The sequence below is a fragment of the Zonotrichia albicollis genome, chromosome 6, assembly GCF_047830755.1.
Source record: "Zonotrichia albicollis isolate bZonAlb1 chromosome 6, bZonAlb1.hap1, whole genome shotgun sequence".
Lineage (NCBI taxonomy): Eukaryota > Metazoa > Chordata > Aves > Passeriformes > Passerellidae > Zonotrichia > Zonotrichia albicollis.
Genome location: NC_133824.1, coordinates 14,679,085 through 14,691,970, shown reverse-complemented (window position 1 = coordinate 14,691,970; position 12,886 = coordinate 14,679,085). Strand labels below are relative to the sequence as shown.

General features: G+C 40.7%; 1 protein-coding gene across 16 annotated transcripts in view; it reads left to right on the top strand.

Annotated features, from left to right (window-relative positions):
• The window catches only part of NRXN3 (neurexin 3), a 970,824-nt gene that overhangs the window by 327,965 nt on the left and 629,973 nt on the right, over positions 1 to 12,886 (top strand). For all 16 annotated transcript variants that reach the window (XM_074542546.1, XM_074542536.1, XM_074542544.1 and 13 more), the window contains one exon: positions 12,636 to 12,839. In XM_074542546.1, the coding sequence (XP_074398647.1) occupies positions 12,636 to 12,839 (204 nt within the window). The remainder of the gene's footprint in view (positions 1 to 12,635; positions 12,840 to 12,886) is intronic.

Here is a 12,886-nt window from a genome sequence, read left to right as displayed (position 1 = left end):
GTCTGGCCAGCAAAGGAGGATGTTTATGCAGTGTAAAGAAGTGATGTGCTGTGTAAGGCCAAGTGCTGTGGCTGTAATTGTGTGTTCCCCAGGGGAAAGGGTGCAATGTGGCTCAATACAACCCTTGTTGCTTTGATATTCTGCAGAATCTTGTTCTGACTTGATAAAATTGCTGTTAAGAATGAGTCAGCCCTCAACTGTCGTTGAAGATTATGGCATTGTGTATTTGGAAGCACTGTGCATGTTCTGATAGTTTTGTTCTAATGCTGGATGGAAATTGAAAGAAAAACAGGTTTAAAAAATATAATTAAATTTTATTTCAGTTTACAGGAAGTAATTTTCTGATGTGTTTTGTTTATTTCCTGGTGCAGGTCGCTTGCTGTTTTTCATGTTCTTTGTACTGGCAGTAACAGGAGAAAGAAAAATATGAAAGATATGAAAAAAAGAAATACCATATTCTGATGCCATGAGCAGTAGGAGGGGAAAATCTGACAGGTGAAGTACATGCAGATAGTTGGGTTTAGATTATTTTTTGCAATGTACTCAGTTTGAAACCAAAGATGTCCCCATAGGCAGCTGTTACAATCAGGCTCAAACAGATCCTGTTTTACAAAATATTTTTTGTCGAAATAATTTCTGAAATTGTACAGGATCCCTAAGAATGTAGAAACTTCCAGACTCTGAGTTCTTCTGTTTCCTTATATTGGCTTTAATTCAACTTTACATCCCTTGTGGGAAGGCTTCTGGACGTTGTCCCAAATATTTTTCAAATCAGAGACCATCTGGGACACCAAGGCTTTATAGCAGTTTCACAGGAGGTTCCACTATCATGCTTCAGCCACAGGTAGCAGCTCTTGGGTCCCCCATTCCACTCTGTCCTTGTGGAACTTGGAGTGCTTCTTATCTTCTGGGCTGGACTGTGCGACTCCTCTCTAAATGTGGGCAGATGTGTGGAGCATATCTGTGTGGCTGTTCCTAACTCCTGCTGCTTGCCAGGGCAGCAGCCAGACTCTTCTCCCTGCAGCTGAAGGCTGCATTTGCAGAGTTGGAGCCCAGCTTTCTCAACCCCTTCCAGTGGGTGCAGAAACAGTAGGGGTGCAGACTGCAGACAGCCCAAGAGAAGGAGCTAGCAACAAGTGGAAAAAACTGAAAGAATGCCTTCAGATGTAACTACTTTTTTTCCTTTCCCCCCAATTTTGATTAGTAATGATTAATGGCTTTTATCTCTATAGAGAAATACTATTTGAGAGTAGGACATGTCAGACTCTCTCCCCCACCACTTTTTTGTCCTTGTATAATGAGAGAAGAGAAAATTTTCATCCTTGAAATAAACACAATTTGCTGGTATAGCCAGTTCTGGTCAGGCTTTCTGAGAGCCTGGAAAACCTCATGATGGATTTGCCACAGCTTTTATGCAAAGTTAATCTGATAGCCACGCTCCCATCTGCTTATACCATGCTTTGTTAAATTGTGTTGGACTCTGTTCTAATAATTTCACTTCCTCTGATACACTTTGGAGATTTGGCCAAATAATACATGGGAAAACATTCTCCATTCCTCCAAAGATGTATCTGAACTGGCCATTGCCGAAATTTACCTTGTCTTCCATCTTTGTTCTGATTATTTTCCTTCTTTTTGTTACCTAGGTAACTCTTACTAGGTATCTGTTTCATATTCATATCAACAAGAGCTAATTGCTGTAAAAGTATTGTGCATCTAATAGCCTTTATGGGTAATTTTCAGCAAATAGGGAGTGATTAACTGCCCTGACCTTACATGTGATCCCAGTTATCTAAATGGGATGAGTTTTGCAATTTAGTCTCCAATTCCATCTCTTCTGCACTTAGGGGCCTGGGAGACATTTAAGGTGAAAGCAAACTATTTTTCCACTGTACAGAGTGTTAAGACTGTGGCTGTTATGTTTTTATCAAACACCTAAGTTTTTATTAGGATTCAGAATCCACTCTTAGAGATTGCACTTTCTGTCTGCCACCCAGATTAGCAAATATGTCATATTTGTGATGAGTAGCTTTATTTCTCCCTTTGTCCCAGACATCCTCAGAGCACAGGCAGCCCTGCAGGTCATTCTAAACAGTGATTTTGGATGTGGAAAACCTGGTCTTAGTTTAAAATGACAAAATTAATATTTTTCTCTGTGTAAGGAATTTCTGAACTCTGGTCTTTAGGAAAAAATGGTTGATGTTTGAATTTATTACCCCACACATGTGACAGATATCAACTGTACCGTCCTTTATGCTTTTCTGAACAGTACCAGGACTAACATTGATGTGGGTGGGGTGCTATTGCTCTGTGAGTATTTCAGGTTCTCAGTCTCATAAACAGATTGTTCAAAAACCTGGAGAACCTGGGAAGACCACAGTGAAGTGAAGCTTTTTATTACTGCCCACTCATGGCAGAGTTCCTTCCCAGAAGTTCATTCTGCAGGTGTGCTGCCTAGCATTGAGTGAAGGTGTATGGAAAGTGATGTCAATCAGGAGGTGCAGTCACTGATAAACAGATATTGAATTTTACTTTTGAGGCAGTTTACAGGTCTGAGGGGACCCTCTTCCCTAATAGGCTATGTTTAATCTACTGCTGGCAATCCAGAGAGTAAATGTCCCTATGGACTCTGTTAGAGTGGACAGAAGTGCTTTAGATAGGATAAATAGCCAGTTGTTCACCATTAGACCTCTCCTGACTTGGAGTTTTTCATTATGTCTAGTATAAAGAGAACAATAAATTCTTACATCTTATCTGTAATGGATGCAAGTGTCTTGATATGGGGTGACAATGTGACAGCTTTCCAATTTCAGTTAGGAGCAGGAGAGATCCAGGCATTTCAGTAGAAGTGATAGCAACCACAGAAGGCGATCTGAAAATCTGCTGCGCATAAATGACATTTTCAGTCTAAGATACCTGGTGATTTCAAGATTTGGTTGATCTTGTTTTGAATAGGAATGGTCTCAGGCCTCAGCAGGAAATCCATGATAGAAGCAGCTGAAGAAAATCCAGTTCTGCTTCACTGTGACCTCATGCTGGTGCTTTCGGAGTATGACACTCTTCCCTGCATTCTGACTGCCACCCTGAATTTCTAAGAGAATAAAATGGGCTGCACAATGGTGAATGTGAAAGTTTTAGGATCACAGCTGCTGTCATAATTTATACATCTACAGTTCTTTTGACTGGAGAATCCTATCAGTTGCCAATGCTGACTAAATCTTCTCAGCTTCAACATGAAGCAGGATTTATTATCATTTACAATTCCCATCAAGATGACTGGAGGCTCTTGGAGCTCAGAGAAGAAGAAAAAGTTTAATGGAACGCTCTTCTCCATCAACCCAAATCTTTGAGTTTTGAACTAAGGGTTTGTACTGGCTACTGGTATTTGGAAATGCATTAATTAAATGCCACTTTAGGCAGTTGGACCAGTACACAGTCCGGCACTGTAGATCCTGCAATACAGCACCTAGCATTTGAGATAGGCTTGTGGCAGTTTAATAATTGTGTTAAGGACTATGAATTTTTAATCGGGTCCTTACCAAAAGATACTGGTTTTGTAAGACAGAAACTGCACTTGGTCATGTTTGGAGTCAGAGAAGGACAGCTCATGGACATTTCTGTAGTTGTCCAAACACTGAAATTCTGTGTAATTTGGGTCATCATTAGTACATAAACATCTTACATATCCATGCCAATTCTTTTTTTTCTTCCTTTTTTATCTGAAATTAATTTTATTCTATAAACAGTTATCTACGAGTACTGGAGCTGTAAAGTGGAATTTGATCTGGGATACAATCATGTTTTCAAAAGGCGGTGTGTGTTACTTGAAAGTAGAACTAAATTTCTTTTATCTGCTAGTGAAATTTACAGGCATGAACATGTACATGTAGCTTGAGCCTTCATGATCCTGGCAATATCAACTGCCATTCCATGCCAGCAACTAGTTTCTGCTTCTCTTTGCCTTTTTGTCATGGTTCCAATAATTGAACAGTGGTTGCAATTAGCAGAGTGAACAGATCTGGCTGCTGCATCTCTGTTGATGACTTCATTAGGAATGGACAGGGTCTGTGGGATGCCTGGAAATCTGTGTCACCATTTCAGCACTGTCTGAGCGTTGATCTCAGATGGAGACCACTCTCAGATTAGTGGTTTTGAGATGTTTTTAAGGGAGACAGCAGACCTGTGATAGGAGAAGAAAAGGCTCTGAAGGAACCTTCCTCCAGATCCTAGAATTATAAACTCAGCTTAGTTTATCTTGTATTTTAAGCTTGGAAGTTGTAGGCTGGAACCCCAAATTACACATTATCCTGTATTTTTCCACAGCATGTATTACTGTTGTTACCCTCCGAATTGCTACCTGCTCTGTTGTGTTGGGCTTCCCTTCAAAGATGACCTGTTTTCCATCCTTTGCAAGTGTGACATTCTTGTTTCCCCGAAGCTGCCTGCCTTGTATGAATTTAATAAATAGTTACTGAGTTCCTTTGCTTACTTATTTTCAGCACATCAGTGTTTCACTTCTGGCCCTTCCTAAATCACTGATTGGTTTGAAGAATTTTTGCTTTTTCAAAACCACTATGATATGGACAATTTTGACCTATTGTTATTAGACCAATGTTTTCCATTTGCTCCCTGTTCTGTTAAAGTACTTCTCGGAATTTACAAATTTCAGGGATTTGGGGCTGTCAGATGAGGAAAAGAAAATTAAATTGAGGGTTGTCTAATGCTGTGAACCTTCCTTAAACCAACAGCCAGAGGCGATACTAGTTAGTTTTTCTTTGCCATATTTGAAAAACAGAACTGAGAAGAGGTTGTTTATGGATTTTAAAAAGGTTATGAATGTAGTTAACATTACAGCCATGCTTTTCAAAAATGGTAGACGGATGACCACAGAATAAAAAAATCATCAAGGTTGAAAGAGACCTTCAAGATCATCTGTCCAACTGTCAACCCAGCAGCACCATAATCACCCCTAAGCCACATTCCCAGGTGCCACATCCAGATGCCTCTTGAACACTTCCAGAGATGGTGACTCTGGAACCCTTTTCCATCTCAAATCAGTGGCAGTTTGCAGGTGTAAGGTGATGTTTGTGAAAAGGTGCAATATCCAGTGAAATCAGGGCATTCTGGCACTTGACACTGAATATCCATGGTTGAAAGAGATCTCTGGAAGTTGTCTCCCCCACCTTCTTCAAGGGAGACTAACTTGAAGATTGGGGTTTCTGCAGGTGTTCTGCTGAGTGTGTGGCAACCTTTGTTGTGTAATTTTTTTTCTTATCATTTTCTTGATCTTCCCTTGCTGCAGATTGTGTCTGCTACCTCTTTTTTTCACTTTATGCTGAGGTAAACCAAACATTTTTGCTGTAATCTCCCTTTATCATTGCACATTATTTAGCAGGTAGTGATCAAAGGCTTCATGTAGCTTGCATGAAGAGGACTCAAAGATGTTTGAACTAAACAGAAGTGGTGTCACTTTCTAAAGTGCTACTATTTAATGCAAACTCTCATTTTAGTATCGTGTTTCCCCATTACGCTCCTTTACATTAAGGAGCAATTTTTCTTGTACCCTCAGCCTTCTTGCCAGACATTTCTTCCCAAATAGTTGTACACGGCTCTGTAAATGTTAGAGTGACATTTGGAGTAGATTTGAAAAGCACATGTGTTCCTTCTTGGTTCTCCTGAGTCTCTGCCAAGCTTCAGCATGGCAATATAACCTCACTCCTCCCCTCCCAGGGCTAGCAATAACATTTACAAGCTACAGTTTCCTCTGTCTGCAAATATTTCCACTGTGGTACTCAGTGCTCTTACAGCTCCTCCCTAGGCCAGTTCTTCGTGATTGCAGCCCAGAGAAAGGAGAAGCAAAGTTTATTTGCCTTTTATTATGGAGTTCAGGAATTTACTTTTTTGGTAACTCCCCACCTGCCAGCACCCCTTAATTAACTCATACTCTTTTTGTGTGTGTGACACACACAGGAGCGTAGGAAGGGCATAGCAAGCCTGGTGCTGATGGAATCTGGTACATACCACTTTGTAGGGAAGACACAGGTTAACCTGGGAAGTTGGAGAGTTGATTAAATACAGAAGTTAAGCAAATCTAGAATCCAGATGACAAATGTTAGAGAGGTTTACTAATGGAGAGAGATTTGGGAGCCATGTCCCTAATATGTCTTCCCTAGGTCAGTTTAAAATTTGGAAAGTCTTCATTTGAAGATTTTGTTGTAGACAGACAAAAATATTGTGGGATTTTACCTTACATTGGTAGAAGCCTCAGAGTTTTACACGTTCCTTGGGATTTAGTCTACTTTAAGGTGAAAATTCTCAGGACGGTTTTATAGGATTTTGGAAAAATATTAAAGCAGAAGAGCATGGTGTTAATTTTGGACTCAAAAAAGAAAATTGATTCTGTTCTAAAAAGGAAAATCAGAATTACTTTTGTTAATAACCAAAGTAATTTCAAAGTCTAAACTCTATGAATTAAGATTTTTTTTTTGTTTTTGTCTGAAGGACATTATAGTACATGCACTGTGTGCTTAGGGCTCTTTATTTGCCTTCTTTACCTAGTTTTTTTATGTTTTCAATTTTGTGGATACTTAGTCAATAATATTATCTGCAGGCTTTGGTTATGTGTTTGGGAAGACTTCAGAGGGGTAGAAGGTACTGGAACAGGGGGAGACAGTGGTATAGAAATAAAATTGGTGAATAGACTATTTCTTTTCTTCTGACTTTCTAAATAAATAAATAGATGTGGTTTGCACTTCAGGTTTCTTCAGTAATTTTCAGGCCCAGAAATTAAATGTTTTAATTTATGTTACGAAATAAACTTTGCAAGGTTTTGAAAAAATGTTTGGTGAAGAATATTTATCTGGATGTCATCTGGCCTATGTAAACATCTACTAGCAATTTTTGTCTATAGCAGGGGCCTTATAAGTGACAATTATTACTACTGCTCCACCAGTATTCTTGCATCCCTGAGAATGTGATGAATGCCTTGGAGCTTGCTCTATTATGTTTCCCATTTACTGTTCATTTGGAACTATTTTGTGCACAGCGCAGTGATAAGGATGTTTTATGTAATTACTCTAAGTGCTTGTTTGGTCTTAACTGACATATGCTATTCAAATTGGAAGACTTGAATTTAAGAAAATAGTATATACAGTAGAAAGAAGCCAGAGATGAGAAGCAGGAGTGGCAGGTTTTAGAAAATAAAAGCTAGGAGAAGCTGGGTAGAAATGAGTTTACTTAGTCTAAAATAGAGTGAGGGAGCTGGAATAATGTTATACTGAGTTTCAGGATACAAAGATCCTTTTGTAAAGCGGCCATGTACCCCCTTGGGAGTGGAGAAGGAAGGTGTCATCTTAATTTGAAGCAAAGAAGAACTTGGATTGATGTTGAAAAAATACTTTGGTCTTTCAGAGAGATTAAGTACCAGCAAAACCAGTCTGATTTCTTTACTTTTCTGTAGCTGTATGTGTCCAAGATTTTTACTGTTTTATTTTCATGAGTTTCCATTGGATGACAACTCATAGTAATACTACTGACATCTTGTCAGTTTGAAATCTCTAAAGCGGAATAGTTTTGTCCTTACTGGCACAGTAAACCCTATCATTGTCTAAATATTAGTGATATTTATTGTTTGCATGGTATTTTGCTAGACTAACAAATAGCATTCTTATTTCTAACGCAATGCTTCAGTTTAGGAAGGTTTTTAACGATGGTTTTGTCTTTTCTGTTATTTTCCCTCTCAGTGCTAGTGAATTACCTTTACATCCCTTCAAATTGGTTTCCTGTTTGGTGGGCTAAGTTTAAAGTGAAGTCTGATGACAGTGAGATGGGAAACATCCAGAGAAAATTCAATTTACTGCAGAAGGTGTCATAGCACATTTAGAAGACATGGACTTTTCTTAAGGGTCAATGAGAAGCAGTCCCAGAGCACAGTACCACCAGGCAGCCCCAGCCCTGCCGGGCCACTGGGGCTCCCCCCCTGCTCCTGGCCCAGCACCCCATGGCAGCCCCCATGCCCCCTCCCGCCCAGTGATGCTGTGACAGAACAGTCCCCAGGCCCCACTGAGTGCTGGCCCTGGGTGTGCCAAGCCTGGCCCTGGTTCAGCCCTGGCACTCTGGCCCTGCCTGGCAATCACCCTGAACCCTGGCCAGCAGATTGACTTCCTGGCCTGAGCATGGACCTGCCTCATCACCATCAGGTTCCCTGGCTCTTGGCTGGAGCTGGCTCTCATCTGTCCTTCTCACCTTCCTGTGTGTGTGGGACAGCCCCGGGCAGCAAGGCCCGGGCACAGGGAACTCCACGGCTTCTGACACCCATCCTGCTGGATGATATGCAAGGTCCTAACTTCTTGTGAGCACTTAAAGTTCCCATCTTATCTTTTCCACCAAAACAGGAGCATTTTCTCCTGGGTTGTCATCAGATTCAGTCTGAGTGATTACATTCAGGCTTCCCAAATTACTTGTCAGGCTTCTTTTGTTAAAACTCATCTGTATGGAATCCACTCAGGAAAGAAGATTTATTGCTCTTTAAAAAAAAAATATAATGTTTTTGTTTTGTTTTAATGTATAATTTTGGTTTTAAGAAAATCTATTTTTTATTTGGTGCCTTGTGTCTGCTAGTGGATATGTGAGGGCAGGAGGTGAGCTGTGCAATCAATGCCTGCAGGAAAGTGTTTGGTTTGTGAATACAAAGCTTAGGCACTTTAGGGCTATTTGAATTCACAAGAATGTGGAAATCTTTGGTCTAAGCATTTTGGTCTTGTAAATGTAGCTGGGGAAAATGTCCTGTGCCCTGAAGTCCTGTCACTGGGGACTTCAACTTTCATGAAGTGTGGATATTTTTAATTATTTTTGCACTGTCACCTTTCTGAAAATTTCAGTAAAAAACTACACTGTATTGTAGTCTGGGAGGCATAGGAAAAAGGCCACAGGGAAGAACAAAACACTACAGAAAAACTAAAAGGGAGGAGAAAGAAAAGAGGCGAGGAATGGAGATTAATACAGGAGAGTGGTTTGAAAGCAGGAGAAAAAGCATGAAGAGGTCTTGAATAATTTTCTGTCTGTATGCTAAGAATATGCCTGTTCCATCTCCCTAGGAGGTTTATGCAGAGCCTTGTGTGGAAGCAGCAATGAATTGCTCCTTTGGATGCTAAGTGTAAAATTAAAACTGGCAGGGTCTGAGAGCACAAGACTGGGAAGCTAATTGCTCCTAATAACATACTGATTTTCACAGATTTCTGGCATTGTGTCAGAGCAGTTTTGAACCTGCACCTGGTTTCTTCCTTTTCCCATCTCCAAGCTAATGGCAATGGAGCTTCTGGCACTGGGATCACAAATAAATGCCACTCAATGTTTTTGTCTCTACAAATCTGTGGGGGTCTCAAACATGATTTCACATATTGCTCCTGTGCATCCAATATAATAGCTACCCTAAAAGTAGAAGGGTGGCAGAAATGTGCATGTATATGAAACTTGGATAACTGTGCTGCTGCCTGTATTTATGGTGCTGAACAAAGCATTACAGTCCCATTGCTGCAGGTGGCTGAGGACACTTGAATGGATGCCTGTATTCAGGCAGAAGTTGCCAGCACAGGTGTCTGGGAGGCTCAGGTCATGCACTTGTTGCCAGGTTACATCCAACTCTGAGCAGATTTGCTGTATGTGCTGCTCAACTGTAACATGCTTTTCTCAAGCTTTGAGGACTGACTGTCAGGAAAAGGAAATAGGTTTTACTTGTAAGACTGCTACTAGGCAATACCCTTCTCTGAAGGGGTGTTTTCATAGCTGGAGGGAATATTCTGCTTGCAAGATGTGCTGAAAAGCTCTCAGATACTGCAGACTGTGAAGGTTTGCAAAGTGAGAATGAAATGTCTTTTTTGGAATACATCAAGTTCATAGGGCACACACAAGAACAGAACATTGTCTCCTGGGGTTGTGTGAAGCCTGTTTCAACTGTTTAAAGATATTTAATTTTATCTGTTTAATTGTTAAGAGGTTTCATCACATTGTGTTTGTAGCAGACTGGCTGGAGAAGGGACAGTAATACCTGATTTAGGCTGCTGTGGGATGTCAGCTGAAACACTGCTGAGACTTTTATGTCATCTTCAGCAAGATGAATTTTATGCAAACAATTTTAAGTATTCTTCAGGTCCTCCTTACATAAGTATAATACTAAGGGTTGGGATTTCTAGTCTAAGAACAGTAATTGTCTGGCAATGGGATCAGTAAAGCTGAAAGATGCAAGTTCTTACTGAAGTGAAGAGACTGATTATTACCATGCTTTTGGTTTGTTCTAGTCACTGCAGAAAACTCATATTTTCAAAGCACTCAATGCATGGCACTGTGGAGATGGAAGCAAGAGAGCTGGGACACTTGTGTCAGTGACTCCCACTCGCAGTCTCCATATCTTCCAACCCCCTTCTCCCAGCTATTCATGTGCCAGGGCCAGCAACTGTTTCATGCAAGGCACATCTGAGCTGAAGGCGTCAAAAGAGCCATTTCATGCCTGACTGCATTTTCTAATACAATCTGAAGAGAGAGAGAGGAAAGAGAGCAGGAAAGGTTTGTGTGTACATAGGCATTGCCTTTGAGTGTATGTATAATATACAGTACGTTTAGTTCCAGCTTGCAGCTGTGGGTGGCAAGTGAGCGCTGCAGACGTGAGGGGGAAGAGAATTGCACTTTGAAAAGAAGAAAGTATTCTTCCACCTTGGAAAAGAAGCTTTCTTTCCTTCTCTGTTTCTTGGCCAAGTGAAGATGTGGGACCCCAGGGGAGCACTGGCAGCTGGTACCAGAGATGTGTGTAATGTAATAGCTGAGTGGGTGATGTGTGTAGAAAGCTTTCTCTGTACAGATCATGACAATGTGTGATGAATGCAGCTAAGAAAACTGATGAGTAGGGATGTTGTTCATCTTAGTGGTGCACCCAAACATCCACCCAAACATATTAAGAAAAGTTTTCTTAATATGTTTGTATGTTCTGTGACTGCAGATGTGCTGCATACCAGCTTATTAATATGGTGGTTTGCTGCACCAGCACAACTTAGTGATTCCCACTAAATGTTTTTGAACCATATACAGGTCTTCTCTGTCACTTTATCTGCTTAATAGTTATATATTTATTTATCACCTCATTTATATATTTATTGCATTGCATTAACAGTTCTGTTACTGGCCATTTTGGAGCTTGCCATGGGTATTTTATGGCATGGACATTTGGCTGTTCCTCAGTTTCCCACCCATTTACCCTATTGTAGCATCTGACATTTAGACATTGAGAGGATGTAAGGTTTGGCTCTGCCAAGATTGCTGTTTCCTGATGGAAGTTCTGCTCTCATTGGCTGGGAAAAATGGGACTAAGGAAAACATGAGGAGAACATCTGCATTCCAAATACATGTTTTCCAGTTGGTTAAATTAGATGGGCTGGGTGGTGGGGTGGTGGTGCCTGGAGAGAATCCCAGTCAATCATTTGAGAAAGCTCCAGCTGAACTGAACTGGATGAGGTACTGGTATGAGAGCTTTAGAGCAATCCATCCATGTTTCTAGGAAGCTGAACCAGTCTATTTTTTTTCTTTTAAACTCTGGGATTTTGATATGTACTTTTATGGTAGAAGCCCTATATGGAGCAATGTCTACAGCTCTGCCTTTCATAGGGGTTGGCTGTGGGGAATAGAAATGCTGTGATTCATGTATTAATGTATTTATGTAGATTAGTAAAGTTTGCAGATGAAAATGCTTTTGAGCATATTCCGTGAAGAAACAATGATTGCTATGCTGTAGTGCTTGCAGCAGTTCTAACACAAGGCTTTAATTCTACCCCTTAGAGGAGAATATCACTTTCTGCAGGCAAGATCCTGAACAAATAGAAAATGCTAAATTTAACTCTTTTCCTCAGCTGAAATTCCAATTTTCTTTGACATCTTCAGAGATGATAGAAAAATATAACTTCTTTCTTCACTCCTTTCCCCTCCTACTGGCTTTCATTGTGTGCCTCTATCTTCTAACTTTTCCTGCATTTGAATGGCACTTGCAATGGAGTTTGGTTTGTTCCTTTCTTCATTTGCATTGGTTGTGTCAGCAGAGCTCTACCAACACTGGTTGTTATTAAGTAGTGGAAAAATATAAAATCAAAAAATGGAACCAATCTGATTTAGAAAAGACCTATTAGGAAATTCACTTTATACAGTTGTTTGTCTTTAAACTGATATCAATGAAATGAAGTTCCTCTCTAAATAAGCAACAACAAGAGTACCAGAAATTAGAACTCTAGCTGCTCTAGTCATTACTGCTAGTCCTGGGAAGGCTGGACTTCAGTGCACTGAAGGAGATGTGAAAAACAAAGGCTTTGCTAGCTTATAATCACAAAGGGTCTCTGTCTTAACATGCTTGGCCTTGGGAATTATGTGTCCATAGGTACTGCTGTCAGCAGTTGCAGTGAACACCATATCTTTCTTTGCTGTTCATATTTGCCTGGCAGGGTTTCTGGGTGTAGTTAAATGTTGCATTTTTCCCCAGTTACATACCTTTCTGGGGCAAGTGCTATGGATTCTGTAAACACAGTGCTCTGTGGTAGATGTGAGGGCTCTTCAGAGGTGTAACTTCTCATTTTTTGCAATTGTTTGCTGATTCCTTGCAGAGGCCTCTATCTTGAGCTATGATGGCAGCATGTACATGAAGATCATCATGCCAATGGTCATGCACACAGAAGCGGAGGATGTGTCCTTCCGTTTCATGTCCCAGCGTGCCTACGGGCTGTTGATGGCGACCACGTCCCGGGACTCTGCTGACACTCTGCGCCTCGAGCTGGATGGAGGCCGGGTCAAACTCATGGTCAATTTAGGTATCGTATGAACACCTCCCACTGCCCTCCTCACTATTAATTTGGGC